Raw genomic sequence first — 26609 nt, 5'->3', positions numbered from 1 at the left:
CTCAGTTTGTAAAGTAACTCACTGTTCAGCGCACCTCAGGTGGTAAAGGGTGACACCAATAGCGTGTGACATCCCCGTCCAAGCCTATTGTTTCAAATAGCCTCGAGATAGTCACCAATAAATCAGGAGCGAGAGGCCACAGAACAAAGAAGCAAATCAAAACATCGTATTTGAGAGCGGTGTCTAGGACAGGACTCCGGAGGTGATTACAAGCAGATAGAACTGACAAGAACAAACGGGATAGAAGCATGCTACTTTTTTGAGACAATTGTACTGCCAAAGAAATCTCAAGCCTGAACTGCAAAACAAAAGCCTGTGATTGCTCAAGGCATCAGTCCTAACATGTCGGCTGCTAAACACAGTGAAAGGTCATTTCTTCCTCAGATCAATGTCCAGCGTAAGCCTCGTCTACGGTAAGTAACCTTCCCACTCAGAGATCCAGGATCCTTCCGACGACTAGCCCTGCTGTGCATAGGTCCTTGGACTGTTCTTCACTCAGATGGCAGGTTGGAAAGGACTGGGACAAGCCCAGGATGTGCACTAGCAAGGAAGGACTGTGACCACTGTATAGCTCACTGAAAGGACAAGCTTCTCACCACACACTTCGGATGTGGCCAAGGAGAATAATGGAGAGAAAGAACTTCCCAGAAGACGAAGCCAAGGTTCACAGAGAAAAATAGGAAGTCCCCCCCCGCCTTTTTTTACAGAGGGCAGATTTAGGGACTAATCAAAGAACTTTCAGGCCTCTCAGAGCAGAAGCCTCTTCATTCTGTGCAGTTCAGATTTCAAAAGAGCTAATGACAAAGTGACACGACTATTCCCTCTTCCTTTCCATGGCAGTTATTCTGTCCTTATGCCGACAGTGGATCTCACGCGTGTTTGGGAGTGGAGGCTGCCAAACCAGGAGGGCTGCATCCACGCTTCCTGGAGTGGACCGCGCATCACTGAGAAATCTCTGAGCCAATAGACTTGGAGCTGGGTCCAGTGACTGGATCCAACCATTAGCCCTGACCTCATGATCGGAAGATCGTCTTCTTAGAATCATTCTGACAAAAGTGAGATAAAAACCATGTTGTATGATTCATTGAGAAGGACTGGACTTCAAGTGAAAATGACTTTTGTCCATCACCTTGAGAAGAGTTGCTACGAGACTGAAAGTCAGTGCTATCTCCACTGAGGCTTCGAGGAATAAACGCATGGAGCAATTTAGCAGCATTTGAGAAAAGTAAAGTTCTCAGAAAGCACATCCTGAGTGAAGCAGACCTTGCTGAAGAAGTCGGAAGGCACGGCTATAGGAAGAAAGTTTTCAGCTCTCTGCTTTTCTTGGCTTAAGTCAATATTTAGCTTTGTCGTTGTTGTTTTTGTTGTCATTTGAAACATAAGAGACTTCACCAAGAGAAGCTGATCAATGTCAGGGCCAGTAAATGGACTTCCAATGACAAGAGAAAACAGCTAAAAAGATTCTTTCATATAGGAAGTCCATGCTCGTTGAGATCAAAGAAAGGAGTGAACATTTCCTTCAGCAGTATAAGAAGCTGAAGCACTAACTCACTCATTACCAAGACGTGGAGGTGGCCGCCATAGGTTACTAGGCCATCCACACATGTGTAACTCTGTACACAACCCCTTCCAGAATGAAGGCTCTGCTTATGCCCCCTAATCATGCCCCAGCACAAAGCCAAGAGGACTCATTCACTCCTCCCTCCCTTTACTGCAGTCTCCAAGGGTGGACTTCAGCTTTGCAAGAGTCGTTGTAAGCCTGCCTCCGATCTCAGTGACAGAGGATGGATAATTGGTACACTTATTACTCACTCAGAGGGATTCAGACCCTCTTCGTGCTGGTACAAGTGATTGTCATAAAAATTACACAGGAAATGTTAGATCGACCTATGTAAAAGATGTGTGGATATTAGCATCAAATGGTCATCTAATGTCCAGTTATCTTTATTCAGCTATCTATGATCCAGGAGTAAGAGTCCAGGGAACTCTTGCTATTTACTTTTCTCGCTGATAGTCAAAAGAGTTTTTAAGCCAAGAGATATTTTATAATAAATAGAAGAAGCCTCAACATGCACTCTTTTCATATACTTTTGGGTGCTAAAGTGGCAAGAAAGGAGGTTAGAATTGGTTATCATAGACACTTCTGTCAGAACGTGTAAAACCCACTTCTGGGTTTGAATGGTTTGCCAAAGGGAGATGGAATTCTGCACTTCTGTAGATAATAATCCACTTGAGGTTGCTTGTACCATGTATACAGTTTAAGAGCTAAAGTAAGTCCCTGGAGGAAAGTCCTCTACTGGTTGTGTCTCCTCAAATATCCATCTGAAAAGAGATTTGTTCTTTTAAGATACCCACATCAAGTATATAAGCTATCAGGAAGAATGCCTCAGGGACTCGCTTTTCTTTTGGATGTTTTGGTGTTGTACAGACAAAGCAATCAGGTAGTTTTTCTCTACTCTACTTGGATGAGGAGATTCTGTTAACTGGAATGAAGGCAAATGAATGAACAAAGGGGTTACTGTGCTCGTACGTGAGTGCAGGGTTTCTACTTTTGATGAATGAATCGCGGTTTCCCCGTAAAGAACATGATTTACATTTCATTTCTTCATTAACTCAATTTAAGTTGTGCACCATTCTTTTCAGCCCATTATAGATGCCAGACTCTGTGCTAAACACTAAGAATTCAAAGATCAATTTTATGCATTCATTCTATTTTCTTTCAGTAAATATTTATTGAGTCAGAATCTACTGTGTTCCAGGCCCTGAGTTAAGGGTCGAAGATATAACAATAAGCAAAACATTGCCCTCCTGCAGTATATAGTTAAGTGAGGTAGAAAGACATTAAATACACATATGCACTTGCACCAAAACACGCGCGCACACACACACACACACACACACACACACACACACACTCCAATAAAATAAAATGAAATAAAACTATTAATTGCAATAACGCCAAGGAGGAAGAGTACAGGGTCTTACAAGTATAACAGGGGGACTGCCTTAGATATAGGGAAGGTGGGTGTCAGCGAAGACCACTTTGAGGAAGTGACATTTAATCTGAAACCTAAAGAACTGGGAATTAGCCACGGAAAGAATGGGGAAGAGTGTTCCAAGGAAACAGATGTGTATAGGTTTTGAAAGTAAGAAAATGTTTGATAAGTTTGAGAAACTAAAAAACATCAACATCCTGGAACTCTGGAACTGGGTGATTCCTGGCACAAGTGGTCCAGGCTGAAGAGGCAGTAGCAGAAACAGGGCCTTCAGGCCTTGGTCCAAAAGGTGGACTTTACCCTCGAACCAAGAAAGGCCATTGCAGTTTTAGGAGAAGTCCTAGGAAAATTTAAGGGAAGAGTGACAAAGACATTTTTAAGTGTGTGTGTTTTTTTTTCATTTTTTGTTTTTTAATTAAGAAATAAAATGAGGTTGTTATTTAAATGCCGGTTTTAAGGCTAGAAAAAAGTGTTCTGGTTTTGAAATACAATAAGAAAGACCGAGAAATGTAAAGCATCGTGCCAAATGAGCCAAGAAGCTTGAGTCGAAAGTAAGAGTGACCTAACGCTGACTTCCTTTTAGTCTCCAGGCTTTTCAAGGTGAAGTTGGAACTACAACCATTGAGAGAATGATGGCTATCCTTGGAAGTCAGTTCACAAAGTGCACCTAAGAACAGAGTCAACAGAGATGGCAGGCTTAGCTCATGTTGGAAGCAATCCTTTATATTGAATACATTTTCTTTAAGGGTTATGATTCTTCTTTTGTTTCTTCTATTCTGTTTGTTTTTTCATTTATCATGGACAATCTTTGCCTTGAGTTCACACAATTCCACTTTCTAACTTCATTTCATGCTTCTTATTCTAAGTTTTAGTCAAATAAAAATATAGACATAGAGCAAACATATTTATTTGAAGACAGGCAAGTGGAACTGAAAACTTTTTCCAAGTGGTGGGGGGAGTTGTCATGTATCTGCTGAGTTACTGGCAGTTGTTATTGGTAGCTCTTGCATTTACGTGCCAATATAAAAGTGTATTTCTAAATGCTTCTTTTGATTATGCTAAAATCTGAAAAGTGCGCTAACCTTGCATTGTGCAGCAATAGGTAACATTATCTGACAGTAAAGGGAACTGTACTAGAAGTGGACTAGTATTCTTGGCCTCACTCTGTCAGCAAACAGATGAAGTATTGACTCAGGCTTTTTTTCAAGCAAAGTAATCTAGAAAAAGGAAAGGTACTAGCTCACGAATGCTTATTAGAAACTAAAAAAAAATTAGGGAAAATTCACTGAGTTTCATTAACAGTGATGCTCAACATTATCCATGTGACTTCAAAGGCCACGTGAACCTGTTCTCCAACAAGAATCAAGCATACTGGCATTTTCAAGAAAGAAATGAGATTATCTATGTGCTCTTTATGGATAAATGTGTCTTTTTCTTCATGCTTACCATAAGGAACAATGTTTTGGTTTTGTTTGTTGTTTATTTGTTATTCATTTGTTCCTCTCTCTCTTTTGCTCCCAAATATTTCAAAGTTTTGAGGCCACATTACATGCAGAAATTATATCGGTAGTCTAACAGAATAACACTTAACTGGGCCAATGCCATTGCTCTCATTTACCGGAAACTTCTTTAAGATACTAAACTAGAGATCGAAGTCTAATCCTACCATTTCATCAGCAGTTGGCACCACGACATACTGTTCTGGAAACGTGTGATAAACAAAATATGAACCCATTTCTAGGCATTTAGAAAAACATTTTTATCCCTTCTTACCCCACCCACTGTATTTCCAAGGACTTTGTGCTGCACTCTGACCTCTACTCTTGGGCCTCGATGATGGTTAAAATTGACTCTGAGCCAAGCTAAAAGGGTTCCCCCCAACAACCTGGAAAGCTCCAGTTCAGAGGACGCTAATGAAGCTCTTGAAGCAGGCTGTCCCTCTGCCACCCACACTTTACTGAGATGCTTTTGAGTCTTATTGTGTTGCAATTACTTACTATACAAAACTCAGCCAACGTCTTTTTCGAGGATTGGGCCCATGACTCCTACTAAAACATTTCCATTTTACTCTCCTGAACATACAATCTCTAAATGCATCCGTGAGGGCCCTCCACATCTATTTCCATTTCACATTTCAGAAAACTTAAAGTGATGCAGGTTCCTGGCTTAGCTGATGATGGACGTAAAGGGAACGCCATCGTGAGCTATTTAAGTCGTTCTCTCTTTCCTTACTATATTTTCAGCATCATATTTGGCTCATACAAAAGAATTTTCATAATATATATGTACTTTATAAAGCACGATTTAAAAAAACGCTGATTTCTCCAGCAACTTACCTTCTTTTCATTTTCTTTATAAAAGTTTAATTTTAGAGAGATTGATTTTTAATTCTCAATTCCAAAATATGTATTTTCCTACATTTTCTTATTAAAGTTTTAGCTTTGTCTCTCAATTAAGTCCTTAATTTACTTGGAATTAATTTTTTCACATGCTATGAAGATCAGATTTCTTTTTCTTTTTTTTCTTATGTAGATAACCAGTTGTCTCAGCACCACTAATGTAATGTTTCTTTCTTTCCTCACAGCCTCAATGTGCTCTCTACATAGGCCAGATGATCCTGGATGTAGTTTCTAAACTCTCTTTTCTATTTCTTAAGTCACTGTGCTTATTTCTATGCCAATACCATACCGTCTTATTTATAATAACTTTATTAACTTATAAACTATTATTATAGGTCTCTCTCTATGCAATCTCCCCATCTTAATTTCAGTCTTCAGAAGCATTTGGCCATATTTGGTCTTTGACCTCTACCATATAAATTTTAGAATGAATTCGGGATTTTGATTGAAAATACATGGAATCTATATGTCAATTTATGGAGAATTGACACATTTTGAATAATGGATTTTCCTAGCCATGTTTTATATTCTTTCAAATGTTTTATATTCTTAATGTCTTTCAACAGAGGTTTCTAATTGTTGCTCTAGAGCATGTATAATTTTATTCATTTTATTCCAAATACATTATAGTTTGTTACTACCATAGAAAGTGTATATAATTATAAAGTACATACAATTATATATATATTTAATTATGTTGAATGTTTGTTGGTGGTATAAAGTAATCGATTTGTTTTTTGTATATTGATTAACTAGACTTTATTGTAAACATTCTGATGACATCGAATATCAGGAAGATAACAAGGGAAAGGGAAGTTCTTATCTAAGAATGTTTTAAACCGGATTTATCAAGTCTGTCTATTAAAAGAAAAAAAAACTGAATTTTTTATTTTATGGAATGCAGCTGTTAAAGAATGGAAGTCAATCTCACAGCCTTTTTACCTGCATAACAAACGAAATATAAAAACTGAATAGGATGAAACCTAGATGTCTTCTTTTGTGTAAACTTATACCACATATATAGTTAGCAGTTGTCTATCACTCCAAAAATCAAAACACATTTCAGTGAAGAAAAAGGGTCTTTTAGAAATTCCATCAGATGGCTCAGAGCTCTTCCAGTGGCGGATGATGCTGTGTTAGCTTATGCCCATTTTTACCTTCTATCCTTTGCTAGTTGTTAGTAAAAACTTGGTGTGGTTAAGATCTATGATTCATTTGGATCTGCTTTAACAATTAACTCTTCGAGGAACTGCCATCTACAAAGCAGATGAAAACTGTAGCCTAATATTTCAGAATGAATTACAAATACCGAAGAAAATGATCAAAGGTTTGAAAGAGTTGCACATTTCAGAAATAGAAAATGCAGAAATGACATGGCCAAACAACAGGGGGAAAAAAAAATAAAACAGGCATAGGAAAAAAAAATAAAGCAATAAAATAAATTTGAAAATAAAGAAAAAAATCCAGAAACAGATTAAATTAGGACATGACAGCAAATAGACTCTAGGGGACAGTACAGTGAGGAGGATAAAGAATATAAAGACAAATAGTAAAGAAAAATAATAAAAGGATTTAAGAGAAAGTCCTAAGTATAGAGTATGGCTAAAGGGTATCCTTTATATGTATAAATGGGCATCTGAATAATTAAACCAAAGCAATTTAGCAAAACAATTATTTTAAACCACAAAGCAAGAGAGTCAAGAAGTCAAAGAAAATTTCAATCTATGTATTTAAAAGACACACCGTGTACCTAGGAAAACTGACCTAAAATAGTCAACACAGAAAAATACCTTAATAAAATTACTGAAATTTAAGTTTATTAAAAAAAACACACACACACACACTGTAAGTATTCTCTAAGTAAACTATAAGTCCAAATCACTAACAAAAGGAAGGAAATCAGCCTGCCATCCAATTTCTTGACAGCAACATTTCATGCTAGAAAACAGTGGAGCGATCCTTTAAAAATACTTGAAAAAAAAAAATGTGAGCCCATGGTTTGGTATATGGCCAAACTTTCCACATGAAAGAGGAAGAAAAAGAATTAGAAACATTTTTAAATTAAAAAAAAAAATTAAAGAGCCATCAGCATGTGGTCTGAGGGGGGGACATTAAACATATCTAATAACAGCATTAACACTAAAAATTGGAGGTAGGAGTGACAAAAAGTTTTATAAGCTCTAATAATATATTAAGAATACAAGTAATAAACATAATGAGAAAGGAAGAGTCACAGAAATTATTAGATTAACTGAGGTGTTAGTAAATTGACATTATTTGATTCAACAAATCAAGTAGCAGAAGCGTTAAGTACTTTTAACACTACAAAGTTTAACACTGAAATAATCCTAATGGCTAAAATTAAAAGGTAGTTGAGGAATGTTAAGGTACTAGCAAATTTTACTACTTCTCATAGTAGGAAATGAACAGTTTCCAAAGGAAAAATTGACTAAATATGTATTAAACGAACAAAGAGCAAAAATGCAAAAATACCTAAAAGTAAAATAAATAAAATAGCAAAGAAATGAGCCCACTTAATAAGTGAAAAAAAGAAATAGAACTTGAATCAGACATAGTGGCTATATCTATAAATATAAATTGATATAATTTGTCTATTAAAAAATATTCTCAGATTGGCTAAAAAGTAAAATCCAATTGTAGACTGTATAAAATAGAGACTTAAATGCCCTCTCAACTTAAACTCTTCATTAAGCAACTCTTGAAGAAAAGGAAAAATAAATGTGAAATTGATGACTTTTTAGAAATAAGTATATTAAAGCAAGATCTATCAAAATCTATGGTACCTAACTAAAGCAGAACTTTGAGAAAATTCTTTGAGTTAATTACCTATTTTATGAAATAAAAATAAATGAATCAAATATCAACCCCAAAAGCTAGAGAAAGAACTACAAAGTTAACTGACTGAAAGCACAAGGAAGGGCTTAATAAAGCTAAAACTATAACAGGTTAGAAAATAGAAAACAATTAGAACAACTTTTAAAAATTTAAGCTCTTTAGGGAAAATAATTGACACAACAGTGAAACCACCAGCTGACCTAAGTTTTCTAAAAGAAGGATAAATACAGAAAATAAATTATAAGGTGAAAGTAACCATCGAATCAGAGAAAATTTTTAAAAAATAGTCAGAAACTACTTTGTCCAACTCAATGCAATAAACTCGAAAATCTAGATGAAATGGTAACTTCATCAGATTTAAAATATTAAAACTGACTCCAGAAGACATAAAAAAGTTTAAAGAGACCAATTATTACAGAAGAATTAAAAATTCTAGGGAGCTCTCCTCTGAGGGAGCCACTAGACCCAGATGGTTTCAAAAGAGATTTCTGCCAATATTTGAAAGCTCAAATAATCCCAACGCTACTAAAACTTTCCAGAGCATAGAAAAGGAAAGAAAAAATACGTCAAACTAGTTTCATGAGGCATGTGTAACAATGATAACAAAACGTGAAGACTATACAAAGGGAAAATTTTACAACCAACTTGCGTATGAATTATGATGCAAAAATGACAGTTACCTTCATTCTTAGTGAAGACACTCAATAATATAGAAGTCCATAGAAACTCTTGTAATATGAATATATAAGAACAACGAAATGATGCCCACTGTTTGCTAGTATTTGCTACCTATAAGATATTAGAGGTATTACTCAATGCAATTAGATTTTTTAAAAACATTTAGATGCTGGAAAACAGTATGGAAGTTTCTCAAAAAATTAGAAATGGATATACCTTTTGACCCAGCAATTGCATTTCTGAGTATTTATCCAAAGAAAACCAAAATAATAATTTGTAAAGATCTATGCACCCTAATATTCATGGCAGCACAATTTACAATAGCCAAGATATGGAAGCAACCTAAATGCCCATCAACAGACATTGGATAAAGAAATTACAGTTCATATATACAATGGAATACTACTCAGCCATTAAAAGAAATGAAACCCTACCATTTGCAAAAACATGGATGAACCTAGAGGTTATTATGCTGAATGAAATAAGTCAGATAGAGAAAGATAAATACCATATGATTTCACTTATATGTGAAATCTAAAGAACAAAAAGAACAAAATAATCAAAAACAGACTCACAAATATAGTGGACAATTTGGTGATGGACAAAGGGGAGGGGGTGTTAGGGGGCTGAGAGAATGGGGTGAAGGGTTAAAGAAGTACAAATTAGTAGTTGATAGATGGTCACAGGGATGGGGAGCACAGCACAGGGAATGCAGTCGGCATTACTGTATTGGCTAGGTGGAAAACCAGAGGAGAGAAGAAGAAATTAGGGGGATTGTTTTATAAACTATGTAAGTATCTAACCAATGTACTGTATCCTTGAAACTAATTAAAATAAATAAATAAATTTATTTAAAAAAAACATTTTAGATGCTTAAAGATAGAAAGAGGTAAAACAATCTCTATTTTCAGATGAGATGATTAGATATTAGGTAACCCCCAAAATAATAAAAAACTACTCTAAACAAGAAGAGAATTTAGTAAGGTTGCAGTCTATAAGAATAACATGCTAATATCAATTACTATATACATACTATATATATTTATTTAAATTATATATAAAATACCTAGACATAATCTTTAAAATATATGCAAAATATATATAAAGATACTTGAAAACACTTCTGAAAGACACAATAAAAGATTTGAACAAATGGATAGGAAGATTCAACATAATAAAGACATTAATATTCCCTAAGCCAATTTACATTTAACACGATCTCAACAAAATTATCAACAACCTTTCTTATGGAGTTAAGTTCATTCTAAAGTTTGCATGGAAAGAAAAAAAAAAAGGAACCTATAAAACCCTAAAATATCAAAAGGCGGTATTGGAGAGATGTATGAGAAATATCTCTCACATTACTTATGCTACAATTTGGAGCTGCTATAAATAAAGCTATGTGATGTTGACTCATAGACAAATCTTAGCAGATAATTAAAATTTTCTAAAAAGACTTAAGTTTATAAAGAAATTCAGTGTATAATTAACGGTGCATCTCAAAGCACTTGAGAAAAATAGTGACTTTTTTATAAATGGTGTTGGGAAAACAGAAAAGCCATCTGGAAAAATATAAAAGTCAATCTTTCTTGCATACTTGTATATCAGGATAAATTCCAAATGGACCCAAAATGTAAGATTAAAAAGTATCAGAAGCAAGCAGAAGCGAGTATAATTATAGCTAAGGGAGAGCAAAACCCTCCCAATAAAATAAAAGATGAATATATTTCTACTGTAAAACTTATTTTACTAAAGCTTTTTACTCAAAATTTAGCATAAACAGTTTAAATGAAAGTGAGAAATCGAGAAAAGATATCGACAATTTATACTGAGAAAAGTTGGTCCATACAGAGCTCCTAAAAATCAAGGAAACAAAATCCAAAAGTTTGGCAACACATTCTGTTGGAGAGGCTGTGAAGAAACAGATTGGGGGAAAAGCACGATGCTGCAGTATCATCGGCAGTAAATTTTTCAATGTCTAGCAAAATTGCATATGCAATTTTACCTAAAAATAGGAACCTTTGAACCTATCTTTAGTAATATGTTGCAAAGACAACTGAGAAAAATACAAAATGATTTATTTATTATGGCCTTGTTGTTGTTGTTGTTTATAGCATAAGGTTGGAAAGAACCTACAAACCCATGGATAAGGGATTCCACCCAATGGCTTATAAAATAATCGTAAAAAGGAATAAAGAAGATCTTTAAATATATACATGTAGCAATCTTCAAAACAATATGCAGATTATATATAATATGTTATTTTTGTGTATGGGGTCAAATATAGCCAATCTTAATTAAAATATAATATTATAAGGGGCATCCAGTGGAGGGGCTAGTAATGAAGTTAGACTCTGAATAACCTGCTTATAAAATTTTTGACTTTGGAAACAAATATTTTATATATTCAAAAAAATAAATAAAAAATATAAAAATGAAAAGCAAGTTGAAATGAATGATTCTTACTTTATATCAAGCTGGTGGCATCAGAGAGAAGAGTTATTTCAAGTGTCTGCAAAACACAATATTTTGATTTTCTATTCTCAGTGGAATGCAATTGAAAGACAAATAGAGCCACTTAGAAATCTTCAACAATATTAAACTGGTGTAATTGTTAGTAGAAAGACTGATATTATTATTTTAAAAATATTTTCACACAACGTAAGATAATCAGATGAGTAATAATATTTATGTTGTTAGAAACCAGGCTTGAATTGAAAATATCACTACAAAATAAGGTGCTTACATCCGAATTTAATCCATTTAAAAGGTGAAGAAGCAAAGGCGACTCTAAAATAGTGAACCCACCACGTGCCAATACTGAGTTCTAAATTCCAATTTCTCTGAAATAAACGAGGGTCCCTTATAGAAACAGCTGATTCCAAATCTGGGGCAGAAAATTTGCAATGTGAGGGTGAGAGATGTTACTATGCTCTTCAGCAAGGAAGCACCATATTTAAATGACACAAAGGCCAACATGAAGGAATTCTCATCGGCCAAAGATGGGACAACTTAAGTAACAAAAAAGGATAACAAATCAATCGACTGATACACATTGAACAAGCAAAAATCTATGCGCTCATAATGCTACCAAAAAAATTCTCACTGGGCATCACTGCATGGTGATAGGATACCAGTTGCCCCTTGATACCGCTGCTGTCAAGAACTAGAGCTCCCACTGCTTCCCATTACTGAATGTCTCAACAAGCTAGTTTGTACGCCCTCTCTCTCATTTTCCCTACCCATTTTCTCATTCATACATCATGCTTTCATTTAACAAATTTACACTGTTTTCCCTGCCTTTTCACTAAAAATACTCTTGTTAGGGACAACAATAACCTCGTAATTAATTAAATATAATCCTTATTCCCCCTTTCTTATTCCAACCCACCTCTCGATAATATTTGGTATAACTCATCGTGCTTTTTCTTTTGAAAGCTAGCCCTTCCTTGGAATCAGAGACTTTGTGCTTCTACTTCTCAAACAACTCTGATTTAACACCAGGCTGGGATTTTTTTTCTACTTATAATTCCTAAAGCTCAGCCTTTTAAGAGGTCTTTCCTCAGCCCTTCGGACACCTCCTTCTCCACTGTCATGCCTACTTATCACATCCGTTCCACACTTTTAACTATGGAGAAGACTCATATCTTTTACTTCCAGTTTTTTATCACCATCTCTCTCTCAGATCCAACTTTCTGCTGGACATGACCTTCGGGATATGCTCACTGTATCTTAAACCCAGCATGCTTAAGGAAAGACACATGTGATTTCCTCAACACCTACTCTTTCCTGTCTTCCTAATTCCTATTGATGGCACTGCCATCCTTTCGAGATCACAAATTTGAAAGCTTCATCCCCACATCCCCATATGCACACTGAATTAAGGGCTCACTCAGGCTCTGCTCTCCTCAGAGGCTAAGATGGATTCAGTCACGAGCTCACTTGGACATGGTACTAAGTGTGTTCTGATCAAACGATACAGGAGAAGCCCCTGCTTTATCAGGGATATGCAGCAACTTTTTCTTATCATCGTACATTTTTGGTACCTCCTATTTTCCAACAATAAAGTCACGATGGATCTTAGAGTCTGTGCCCACAGCAAGTGGTAAATATGTAAACAGGTTAAGAAACTGATTCTCTGTTGTCATATAAAACCAAAGAAAAACTGACAGTGTGCTTTTTATATCTCCGTTCCATTTGATAAAATAAAAATGCAGGTAAAATAACAAATAGGAATATTTAATGTCTTCAAAATGCCTCTAGAAGAATCAGAAGAGAAATAACATCTTTATTGATTGAATTAAGAGTCCATAGGGAGAAGTCAATAATACCAAAAAAGAGATTAGAACTTAATTATAGATCATAAGGGCTTATAACTATGCCACTAATAATAAAGACGATTTCAACTTTCAATAAGAAATGGAAATAGATCTACTAACTTTATTTACTTTGAAGTCAGATCTCCATGCACTCATAAAATTTAGAGCTGTCACATAGGAAAATATCCAACCAGTACTAACATCTTCATATAAGTAATATTTCAAAGATGTGTAAACCGTGGTTATCCACCACAGAGGTTGATAAACCTCTGCCAAAACCCCCTGCTACCCACCTGCCAGCTCCAAAGGACCAATATATGGAACAATCTCATTTTTACAGTTATATCAATAAGAGAATGCTTTTAGGCAGGATCAATGTATAATAAGTATACTCATGCTGGCATGAAAAGGTCAACAGTGGAATCAGTTTATAAAAACAAGCATAAAACTGATTTTCGCCAAGAATCCATACCCATTAGAAAATGATAGAGCTACAGCTGATACCACAGAAATAAAAAGGATTATGAGACTGCTATGAACAATCATATGCCAGCAAATTGAATAGCCTAGAAGAAATGGATGAATTCCTCGAAATACACAAACTGTCAAGACTGAATCATAAAGAGAAGAAAATCTGAGCAAGCAGATGACTAGTAAGCAGATTGCATTAGTAATCAAAAACATCCCAAAAAAGAAGAGCCCAGGACCAGACAGCTTCAATGGTGAATTTTACCGAATGCTTAAAGAAAAATTAATATCGGTCCATTACAAACACTTCTAAAAAATAGAAGGGAAGAGAATACTTCCAAACTCATTTTATGAGACCAGCTTTAGCCTGATACCAAAACCAAAGACACTGCAGGAAAATAAATTACAGACCAATATCCCTGATAAACATAGATGCGAAAGAACTTAACAAAATATTAGCAAACTGAATTTAACAATACATTAAAAAGATCATACACCATGATCAAGCAAAATTTATTCCAGGGATGCAAGGATGGTTCAACATTCACAATCAATCAATATGATGCACCATATTAACAAAATAAAGGATGAAAATTTTATGGTTATCTTAATAGGTTAAAAAAAAAGATTTAACAAGATTCAACATCCATTTATAATAAAAACTATCAACGGAGTGGTGTAGAGGGAACATATCTCAACATAATAAAGGCCACATATAGCAAGCATACAGCTTACATTATATTCAATGGTGAAAAGCTGAAAGGTCTTTCTCTAAGATCAGGAACAAGACAAACAAGGACGCCCACACTCACTGCTTTTACTCAGCATAGTATTGGAAGTCCTAGCCAGGGAAATTAGGCAAGAAAAAGAATAAAAGGTATATAAAATGCAAAGGAAGAAGTAAAACTGTCACTATTTGCAGATGACATGATATTATATACAGAAAATCTTAAAGACTCCAGCACAAAACTGTTAGAACTAATAAGCAAATTCTATAAAGCTGAAGGATAAAAGTTAGTATATAAAAAGCAGCTGAGTTTTTACACACTAATAAAGAACCATTAGAAGGAGAAATTAAGAAAACAATCCCATTCACAATTGCATCAATGCAAAGATAATACCTAGGAATAAAATAAACCATGGAGGTGAAAGACCTGTACACTGAAAACTAAGACGTTGAGTTCTTAAAGAAACTATAAGTTCTTACCACAAGAAAAAAAAAAAGTTGTAACTGTTTTGGTGATGGATGTTAACTAGACTTATTGTGGTGATCATTTTAAAATATATACACATATTGAATCATGATGTTGTACCCCTAAAACTCATATAATGTTATATGTCAATTATATTTCAATTTTTAAAAAGGGGGATGATAGCGGAAGATAAACTAGATATAAATAATGTGGGGTGCAGGCCTGCTTGTAATGGCTTGCTTTTCCTTGCATTCATTTGTACACTAATATTAGTTAACACTAGACAGTAAAGTGTCTGAGGGTAGATCTGCCTCTTACATATCTTTTTCATATCTCCAGGATCATGCACAAGCCTAGAGATATGGTAGTATTCAATGAATAAATTGATGAACTGAATCCCAACCAGCACAGACTTGAACTTGTTAGCACTGGGCTTTAATGGCCCTCACTAAAACAAATGAGAATCCTTTTTGGTAGTTAGGATTAAAGCAGGTATGAGAGGTGAATAACTTGATTTTCCCTGTGTAGCATGTATGACTTAAATAACATTAAGCTCTTTTAGAATTACATTGTCAAAAATACTATTTTGATTATATTTTAAATCTATTAAGCTAGTGGTTCAGTGTTAATAATACATGGTAAACACAAAAATAAAGTGGTATGTACAATGTTAGAAAAGCCAAATTAACCTCCCACACAGGATTAATTCTTTGGCTGGAATTATGCCTTTTCCTCTGGGGCGATTTTATACTCAGTGGATCCTTACTGTTTATAGGCTTATTCCTCTTGAGGAGTTAAAGACTTGTGGCTTAGCAAGCTTTAGAACATAATGCTAGCTAATTGTTGTTGTCTTTAAGGAGAAACCTTGATTTGAATGTTTTGGTTTTTACCTTTTCCAATAGAACCCCTATAAGCACTTTCATGATTGATGATCTTGTTGGTCAAACTGACTTTTCTTGAAATTCCAATACGTGCGTGTGTGTATGTGTGTGTGTGTGTGTTTAATATTTTTATTGAGATGTAATTCACATATCCCATCATTGACTCATTTACAGTGTATAATGCAATTGTTTTTTTGTCCAATAGATACTTGGAATCATTTTCCAATAGAGGTAATATGACAGTTTGGCTAATTTCTCCCTTCTTTTGGCCTCAATTTTTTACAGTTTCATATTCCCAAGATTTGCCAGAATGCTAATCCAAAGACTTAAGAATCAATCAATTGGTATCTGCTGTTAAGTAATTAAGTGCTCAGAACTCGAAAGAATCAGTGGATTTGGAGTGAGAATACAAACTAGTAAAACTCTTTGCTACCTCTATTCTCATATGATGGCTGAAATATAGAAAGTATAGGAGATAATCCAGCACATTACTGTACACTTGTACTTTAAAGAAGTTAAATAAAGGCTTCCTTTCTTCTCTTTTTCCACCCAAAGGTAGAGCAAAAAAAAAAAAAAAAACCATTCTGAACAAAGTTCTTAAAATGCAAATGGGGCCAACCAAAGCACTTCTGGAAAGTTATGGAGGGAATTCAGGGCAAAGGTACTGGAGTAACTAAACAGCCACAGACTGACTTTGCCGATGGGACGCTCACTCCCTGCCCCCACATCTGCTCCCCTAGCTACTGCTCCCTGTCATTACGGAACCCATTTTTCAAAGGGGAGAAATCTGAATAGGGAATTAAAAGGGAGGTCTTCCTCTTCATGCCCAAGAAAATTTGGATGGATGACATTCTGAAATCATCAACTTACTTTGGAACTCTAGCTTTTACTCTTCCGAGTTAAAAAAAAATCTGCCTAGAATTTACATCAAGTTTTACACAGGGGAAAAAAAAAAGTCAATTATAAAAGAAAAGCTAACGAAAGTTCTGCTGGAAATATTATTTTGTTTGCATGTTTTTATTCACATTTTTCTGAAATATTTACAATAAATATGTAAAATGAGAATGCTCTTTCTTCTAGAAAATGGACTTTTTTCCCCTATTTAACATGAATTTATCTCCTCAAAGCAATCAGCTATTTAGTAGAAGAGGCAAAATGTTCTTTGAGCACAGAAAACTGTTTTTCTTTTGAGAGAACTTATTCCTCTTCCATGTCTACAAATAAAAGAACTTTCTGTCGTCCAATACTATTTCCTACAGGCAAAGCCTCCTGTCACAGGAGTGATGGAGGAGCTACATCAACAACCCTCTGGCCAGAAGCTAGGTAGTGGGAATATTCCGTATGTCCAATTAAACTCCGCTTTTCAAATGGATGAATAGTTTTTTTCTCTGAGAGTGAATAGGAGTTGAAAGAGAGTGCTTTGGCTTTGCTGAGAAATCCACAAATATTTTTGAGAATTTGTTAGCCCGATGGTGCCTGCAAAACAGAATAACACAGTGCCTTGGAATTTGGATAGTCTCACTGAACAAGCAATTTACATTGTTTCTTTAACGCCACACCTGCCTTCCAGTCTTTGCAAACTTTACTCCTGCGAAAACAGAGACCCCACAAGAAACAGTGTGAGTTGAATACTTCTGCTTCTTTTTTCCATTTATATTTTTCTGGCGTGAGCACTCAAGCAGGACTAAATGAAGACGTGCACTCAGAGTTGATGCAGAGGACACATTTTGTGTTTTCTGGTGCCAAAACACACCAAAGGATTAGGTGCTAGAATGGAAAATGAGTTTTCTCCTTTTCCCGATTACGTTCACAGGCCTTCGTATTATCTTTAACTTTCCTCTTATAAAACACACTCACACACACACACGCGCGCTGAAAGAAATTACTGGGTTCTTTATTTATACCTTATAATAACCTTTATTTCTTGGTTTTCACAGGAAGCGATGACTACATTAAGTGCTTGGAACTCACTGCTGCGGGATACAGGGGAGAACTGGAAATTGTGGGTAGGCTAAGCATGGCAAGGATAAAATTAGCTTTCAAGCATATGACTACCAGGAAAGTTACACGCTACCAGAATCAAGCTCTCAAGCACTGTCGTCAGGGTTGTAAATCAGGCATAACGTTTTTTTTTTTTAAAGGATGCAAGATAGAAAATGTGTCCAGTGCTCACAAATGTGGGATAGCAACCCAACAGGTTTTTATGTTTCTGTAATCACTAAACCCCATTTGCCAGTACTAACATTGGAGTAATTACAAGGAAAGCCTGGGGTAAATTCTACCCTCCCGATAGCCTTGGAAGGCACAAATGCCAGGATTTGCAAAGGTTTGTGAGAACAGGACATCATTATAATTAATCACAGGCAAACCCCTGTCTTCAGTTAGTAACCTTGGTAATCTATGGGCAACAGGCCTGCTTGACTTCTGGCCTTCTCATTTCTCTATTTCTATGCAAATGTAAACAGCCTCTGGAGGTGGCAGAATTTACAAAGTTAATGTTGGTACACCTGAGGTAAAATAAAAATGATCAAGCTAACACTTGTCTTCTGCTTATCAGCTCTCAAACATTTAGCTTTTTTTTTTTTTTTTTTTTTGCAAAAAACAAACAAACAGTGCTTCCTGTGAACAATATGATGGGGACAAGCAACATAGAGATCAGGATGACGCAGGATAATCAGAGAGGAAATGGTGTCAAGGAGGTTGCCAGCCTGTGAGGCAACGACATAAACAGTGCTCTCAATCATCACGCGAAAGCCACCTTCCAGATGTATAAAACGTCCAATGGGCTCCTGGTCACAATTCCCTTTACTGTTATGTGTATATCGATGTCATCAAAAGCAGTTATCCTCTAAGACTAAGAGGGTACTTTAATGATCCTGAAATTTCATAATATTTATGTACATGTTAATAATTAGAAAAGTGTAAAAATTTTACATTATAAACCATATTCTAGTTTTAGTATTTTATACTATTTACACGATATACATTTATTTATATAATTTTCTAAGCATTAACATCTATCTAAGTATTAAATGTATTCAAATCTTGAGGATTTTAATTTCATAGTGGGTTCACTTATGGGGAAAAAGATCCTTCGTTTATCCCCATTTGGAATTTAAAAGTTGCATAACGGTTTTGTAGAGTATACGCAGAAGTGCAAGCGAAAGCCAAATGCATTTAGTAATTTAAAAAACTCCTTCCAAGATGCATAGATATTAATTTCTGCAAATTCTGTAAGGGACTAAGCCAGGAATTGATGCGTAGTAATAAATAAGAGGTGAGTTTGATGACAAGAACACCTGAAATGACCATCAGAAGATGTAGGTTCTCCTGACTGTCATAAACCACTCGAGTGACCTTGGTCAGTGCAATGAACCAACATGCAATGGGACTCATGGATGACCCTGTACACTGGAGGTAACAAAAAGATGAATAAGATCTGGTTCCTGCCCACAAGCTTATAAGGAAGATAACACATACAATTATAACTTGCATAAGCTTATAAGGAAGATAACACATACAATTATAACTTGCATACGGCAGAATGAGAGGAAGAGAAGTACAAACCAAACACAGTGAGAACTCAGACAAAGGAAAGGCTACTTTCTGCCTGAAGAGGAGAGAGTTTGAAGGAAGGTTTTATGGAAGAAGGACATCTGAAATGAGCCTTAAAAGAATGGATAAGGTTCCGATAGGAAATCTTAAAAGTAGAGGGCTTTTCAGAAACAGTGGAAGAAAAACTTGCGGTTAAAGTTACATTCATGGTTCTCAGGCTGGTTTCAATGCCCCGGTGCTTTTAGCCTGGACAAGAACTCACCAGGCTCACCGAAGCCCCAGAACTCCCTTTTTGGACCCATTGGCCTTCCTCATGTACATCATTTGACCAGCTCTGCTGATGTTTGTGTTTGTGACACTTGCAAAAGGGATTCATAATTATCAAGACAAAAAATCTAGACGGGACCTTCTGCAGAATGGAGAGAGCCAATGAAAGCTGAGTAAGAAAGCATCAGGACCCCAGCTGAGCCTTAGAACAAAATCTCTAGCAGCACTGTGGGGAATTGACTACAGGAAAGAGGGGCAATGGTCGGGCAAGAGGGGGAGTAGTGGAGAGGCAATCATCTGGGGAAAAAACAAGAAGAATGTGTCCTCGGGCAAAGGAATGGAGACAAGAGGGAGGTATAGATTTCAGAAACAGTTCAGAAGTGACTTGATAGTCAACTTGATAATCTGGCGAAGGGAGGAGTGTAATCCATGGTTAATTTAAACTTTACAGCTTCTATGTCAAGGTGAATGTCAATGTCACTAATGTAAGAGAAAAAAAGAAAAGGAACAAACTTGATAAGAAAGATAATGTATCCTAGGGAGGAGGGGTGCTATGAGCATCTAGTGGGGTCCAGGGATACTGCTAAACACCCTAAAATGTACAGGACAGTTTCCCACAAGAAGAATGGTCCAACAATGTCAGTAGTGCAGAAATTGAGAAATCCTACTCTAGAAAAAGTAGGGACTTTAAATCTGGAGTTTTGGAAAGGAGGAATGGATGGAGATGAGAACTTTCATTCACTCCTGCATCAGTGAGAGATATGGGAGAAAATTAACCACAGAGGAGAGTCTGTGGGAAAGAAAGAGGAGCAGGTGGCTGATGAAATCCTAGGCAATATCACCTCCCTGGCAAAATGAATTCACTGGGGTGAGGCAATGTCACGAAGCTGTTCGTATTTAAAATGCAATGACTCAATGACTGTTCTCAGGAAGCGTGTGCCCAGGAAGATAGATCGGTATGAATGAGGTGGTAAAGCATGAAGCAGACTTGTTCAGTTAGGAATGTCCAAAACATCTGAACGTTGAGGACACATTCCGATCTGTAGCAGGAAAACATGCACGAGGTCTGAGATTTTCATCTGCAAATTGGCTATAACTTGGTCACAGAATCGCACCACTGTAAACAGGAAAGTCCTTTTAAAAGAAGAAGAAAAAGTGGGAGGAGGAGTCAGAAGAGATGGGAGAAAAGAGAAGAAGGAAAGAGGAAAGCAAAGGAAAACAGAGGAGAAAAGATATGGAAGGGGAATAAAGGACAAGACAAGAGAAAAAAAGAGAAGGTAAAGAAAAGGAAGGGAAGGGAATGAAAAAAGGGCCAGAGCAGTGTGCAGACATCTTCTGGAAGGCTGAAAGAATATGAAGCGAGGGCAGTCCTAAGAAGTAAGACTAGCGGCCATCCTCAATGATTGTGTGAAACTGATATGGGGGAATATTTCACGGAGAGCAAAATCTGCTTCTTGGACAGTATCGTCATGATTTTTCAAAAGCTAGAGTAACACATAATGACCAAACAGGAACCAAACCTGTATACTTCTCCAGTGCTTAGGTCAATGTTGCTGTAACTCTGCTCCAGGGAGCTTGGTAGGTGGGGGGAAGGCCGGAGCAGGACAGGAGACGGGGGGACAGTGTGGCACTCTCGTGCAAAGGAACATGGAACAATGCATCATGGGTAACGTGGCAGCCTTAGACTGCTGGGCAGAGGCAAAACGGGTTAGCAAGAAACAGTTAGAAGATGGTCCTTTCCGTTCCAATTGCGATGTGGCCCACAAAGACAAGGTACACCTGAGACTAAAGGCAGAAGCAGCAAATCAAAGGAGGCATCATTAACAGGAAAAAGTCAAAGAACATGAACACAGGAAAAGAGGCCAAATGAGTATGCCAGAGCCGGACAGGTCTCGAATTCCAGTCCTGGCTCCCACCTTAGCTAGCTTGATGCTTGATGGACAGTGTCTCTGAAGCTGGAAAATGTGAATGATAAGTTTCCTAGGAGTGCTGTGATAATTAAATGAGGTCATGTATATAAAGCATTTGCCCGATGCCAGGTAGGGACTCCCTCAGTGGTAGCTGCTGTCGAATAGTGTCTAATTCTATTACTCTAAGTAATGACTGACAACGAGAAGAACAATGGGCCTCACGTTCCCAGTCAACCCAAAGAGAATACGTTAAATAAGGTAGAAAGCTTGAAAAGTAAAATCTCTATTTTCTTTGTTGTTGTTGCTGTTGTTGGTATTTTTTTCTTTTTCTTTTCTTTTTTTCATGAATTTATTGGGGTGACATTGGTTAACAAAATTATATGAGTTTCAAGTGTACGATTCAACAATACATCACATGTATACTACAGGGTGCGTTTATCGCCCAGAGTTAAATTTCTTTCTTCATTTTCTAAAATGAGCAAGTAACTCTTATAAAATGGCCTTCAGAACTCTGGTCAAATTTCCTCATGTACTGATGGGAAAATCGGAGAAAAAAATGAAAAAGCTATAGTGGTTTGTATGTACATGCTGCCCCCCTCAAAAAAAAAAAACTTTTTAATTAAAGGAAAGTTATCTATCATTTCTTTTATACAACACAAGATGAAAGCAGAATTTGAAAATTACAGTTCATAGTTTTATAAATACCCACACACACACATATTCATATATATATATATACGTATATACATACACGGGTTCTAGGTATTTTCACTGTGAAAATACCAGACATGGTATAGATATGCACGTTCATATACATATATATTTTTAAAATAATAGAACTAATTGGGGGAAGATGCCTAGCAGAAAGGTATTCATAGATTCTGTGAACTTGACTGGCCTTCATCATCCAGATTCACCCATTTATAGAGCAAACATAGCTGATAAAATTCTTGGAAGTTTCGTGGCGCACTCGATAAGAGAGTTTGGGGAATCAATCAGGGATTATGAAGGACATTCATCCTCCAAGCCACAGCCAGGTCACTCACCTGTCCAGGAGCAAGTTGGGAGCAAACAGGAGCTTCCCTGGGTGCTCCATGGAGCGCCAGACGAGACCGATCATCAGGATCTCCAGCCAGGCACATTCCAAAAGGTGAACCTGGTCGTGGAGGGTCAAATCCACAAAGCCTGAAACAAGACAAGAAGAACCCTGCTGACTGAACATAAAAGGCAGCCATGACTGGTGAAAGGAATACAATCAGATATTTGAACTGGTGGGGTCTATTTTCTATTAGATGAAATAACGTGTACTAGAAGCACTTGATAGTACCTATTTGTAAACCTGGCTATGTCAAAGAACTTCGATGTGGCATGGGGTTCTTTGTGTCTTAGTGTCGATTCTACAGAACTAAGCTAACTTATGCACCCCACTTAGCTTTCTAGAAAGTTCTGTATTTAAATAGTATTAAAATGGGTATGCACTCTACTTAGACATTTCTAATAGCCCTATGTGACTATTAATATGAATATTCATTTCTATTTCAGTTGAGGATATTAAGGGGCAAGAAATTTAAATTACTTGCTTAAACCAGACAGGAATTAGAGGGCAAGCAGGCCCACAGTCACTGAATTCCTATTCATTTGCTTTATCACTAAGCCATGCTCTTTTTTTTCACACCATATAAAAAGTACTAATGAAATAGCATATGTAAATAAATCACTTGGAAGAGAATGAGTGATATGATTACTTCTGATAATAAACACTAAAATATACCCTTCTTTTCTAATGACTTCTTGGGAGATTAAAACTTTTTCCAATCATCACTGGCAACATAGTGGTGCTAAGAATAACAACAACAACAATAATAATAATGACAAAGAGGAGAAGGAGAGAAAGAAGACCAATTTATTGTGCCCTTACTATGGATTAGAAGCAATGCTAAGTGCTCGCTGTACACGATTCTTTTAATCTTTTGTTAATACAATATCTCTAAGAGGTAGGAGCTGATACCATTTTACAGATAAGGAAACAGATGTTCAGAGGCTTAAATGGTTGTTAAGGTCAGAGACGGAAATACAGTCTCTGGAAGCCATACCCTTGACCACAACTGACATTGCCTCTTATGAGCCGCAATTAATTATAGACCTTGGATCGACTGAGCAAATAAATCCAACCACACAAAGTAATATACGCTAGAATGACAGAGGAATTAAATTAACAAAATGTCCATAAAGTTTGCTGCTTTCCACATCAGTTCCCTGTTCTTTTTCCCTGAGATTTCTGGTCAGAATCTATTTCTTTCCTCGCCCTCTTTCTGCCTTCGATCCTTTGTTCTCTCTTATCCTTGAGACTGGCTCTAGGGATCCCATTTTTCTTTGTCCTCTTCTTCATTTTCTCTGTCTAATATTATACTTTTACTAGTTAGCTATACTCATTTTTATTGATTCAAAACATAAGTTTATTTTCCTTGAGCAGTCAAGATTTGATAGTTTACTTACTGGATGTTTCTTTTGGGGGACTGTGAAGTTATCATGGAATCAGCATTAAAGAGTTAGCTCATCATATCATCTCTTATATACTTAAGCATCATCTTTCACATAATCTTTACTGCCAAATACGTAATGATCCACATAGAGAAACATATATAGCCTAAGCTAGAGAAAGCCCTCAGAGTCTATGCCCTGTCTAGCTATCATCTCATTAACAAGCCTTGTCAATTCTATTTTTGAAGTAATGCTAAAATACTTCCTCTTTCCTATAGTCTCATTGTTGTCATATTAATTCAGTGCCCAAGAGTCTCCTGTCTTTTTATCTGACATCTTTAACTCAGCATAATTATTTTGAGACTTACCCATGTTGCTGCATGTATGAATAGTCGATTCTTTTAATTGCTAAGTGGCATTCCATTGTATGGCTCTATCCATACATAATTACACTTCGCTTTTCCTTTTATTGGACATTTGGGTTATTTCCAGTCTCAGGGTATCATAAATAAAGTTGCTTTGAGCAATGTGCGTACAACTCTTTGCACAGACATGCTTCCATGTCTCTTGGGTAAATATGGGAGAGTGTGATGGCTGGGACACATGGTGGGTGTATGTTTAACTTTTTAAGAAACCGCCAAATTGTTTTCAAAAGTGATTTGTTCCATTGACATTTCCAGAAGCAATAGAGGAGAGCGCCACAGCGGCTCCGCGTCCTCACCAATACTTGGTTTGGTCTGTTTTTGCAATTTTAGACATTCTGGTACATGTATAGAAGTATCTCACTGACACCGTGGTTTTAATTTGCATTTCTGTAATGACTAATAATACTGAGCAACTTTTCATGTACTTCCAACAGATCATTATCTTACACTACAGTCACATTAATTATGCATGGACCTGTATAGACTGTGTACTCGTTAGAAACACAAGCATGATACTATCAAATTCTGCTCTTTTAAAGTCCAAATTTATTGCACTTTCTGCTCCAGAACTCAGCATTCCAAGGCCCAAAACAGAAGACATGTCTTCCCATTGGAGAGAGTGGTTTTTCTCACATAAAACAGGACTTACAACTAGGGAGAAAGTGGGCAGCTTTGTTCGTAAGAAAAACTAAGGGATTATAAAAGAGTGGTTGCCAGTTATAAAAACAGTCCTGAGAATGTGAAACACAACATAGGGAATATAGTCGATAATATTGCAATAACTATGTTTGGTGTCGGTGGGTACTAGATTTACCAGGGTGATCATTTTGTAAGTTATAAAAATGTCTAATCACTATATTGTATGCCTGAAATTAATATAACATTCTATGTCAACTATAATTGAAAATGTTAAAAAAAAAATGAAAGAATTAAAAAACAATGATTGGGTTTCAGGTCTCCTGGGGAGAAAAAGGAGCAGAGAATCTCTGCAGCTCGCAGCTATTTGCCTCTCCAGTGCATTGGGTAGAAATGGGCAAGGCTTACTCTGGAGAAAACACTACCAGAAGCAGCAGGAAATCTCCTCTTTCCCCGTATCCGAAGTGTGATTGATAAACCAGTCCAGGACACAGCTTTTATAAGGGAAGCTCTCAGGGACGTTTGAATTCTCTATTTCACCCCAGACTTTTGGGTGAAGTTCTCATAATGGCAATGCAAGCTTATCCTATAAATTAAACTCACTTTCAGAAATGTTAACATTCAAAAGTGAGGTCTTTTCTTTCATGACATACACTGTTTTATGTGGGGAAAAATGTTATCATGTGATAATGTCGCCCATGATGAAACTTACACCACGCCATTCAATCGCCTCTGTGAACCTTGAATAATCACACAGGGTGTGTCCCGAGAGAATGGCAGCTGGCCATATACCCAATTGATTTTGGAAAACCAAAGAAGCACTTTCCGGCGGCAACGTTAAACATTGAACTGAATCATACTTTTGAATTCTCACTTCAGAACCTGAGTGCTATTTAAGTCTGACAGTTTTAGTGGTCTTTTGGGAGCCTCAGAAGCTCACCATAACCATTGTACCTACCGCATAAGTCTGGCGATTATGAAATCTGTCCAAAGTACATCTGTTAGTAACAGCTTTCAGTCTGAGTCCAGCAGAATTGCTGGGTCCTTCTGTTGAAATGATGTAGATCTCTCAAAAAGAAATAGTCTAATTATCTTTCCCATCTGCGCATATTGCCCATAGACAAGAGTCATTGTATTTCTTGCACAGTGCCCTCTGCAAATTCTTGGGGCAGAGGATAGGGGAAGGTGAAAAAAAGACTATCACCTTCTCAGTGAAGGTGATGGTTACTGAAGTAAGTTATTAGATGGAGTGTCTCCAATATACTGGTCTCAGTGTTATTTTAACCACATCACATAGGAGCTAAATGCCCTTTGGGTATGGAATACATGTCCATTAATAATCTCAGTTCATAACCAATGGAGGAAAACAATGTGATAACTACCAAACGAAATTGTATTGGGCCAACTATCTGTTGACATCAAGTTTCAATCCCTTGACTTATGTTCCATATAAACATGAAAAATGATCTAATATGCAGTTTCAACGGGATCTGCTGTAATAACTTGGAGGCATTCAACAATGCCTTTCTTGAACGTTTGAAAGTG

General features: G+C 36.5%; 1 protein-coding gene across 8 annotated transcripts in view; it reads right to left on the bottom strand.

Annotated features, from left to right (window-relative positions):
• Nucleotides 1-26609, bottom strand: part of ESR1 (estrogen receptor 1) — a 304656-nt gene that overhangs the window by 35247 nt on the left and 242800 nt on the right. For all 8 annotated transcript variants that reach the window (XM_036222773.1, XM_036222778.1, XM_036222784.1 and 5 more), the window contains one exon: nucleotides 22569-22707. In XM_036222773.1, coding sequence (XP_036078666.1) covers nucleotides 22569-22707 — 139 coding nt within the window. The remainder of the gene's footprint in view (nucleotides 1-22568; nucleotides 22708-26609) is intronic.

The sequence above is a fragment of the Rousettus aegyptiacus genome, unplaced genomic scaffold (assembly GCF_014176215.1).
Source record: "Rousettus aegyptiacus isolate mRouAeg1 unplaced genomic scaffold, mRouAeg1.p scaffold_m13_p_1, whole genome shotgun sequence".
Lineage (NCBI taxonomy): Eukaryota > Metazoa > Chordata > Mammalia > Chiroptera > Pteropodidae > Rousettus > Rousettus aegyptiacus.
The sequence above is the reverse complement of the archived record's forward strand: the minus strand, read 5'-3'. Positions and strand labels throughout refer to the sequence as shown.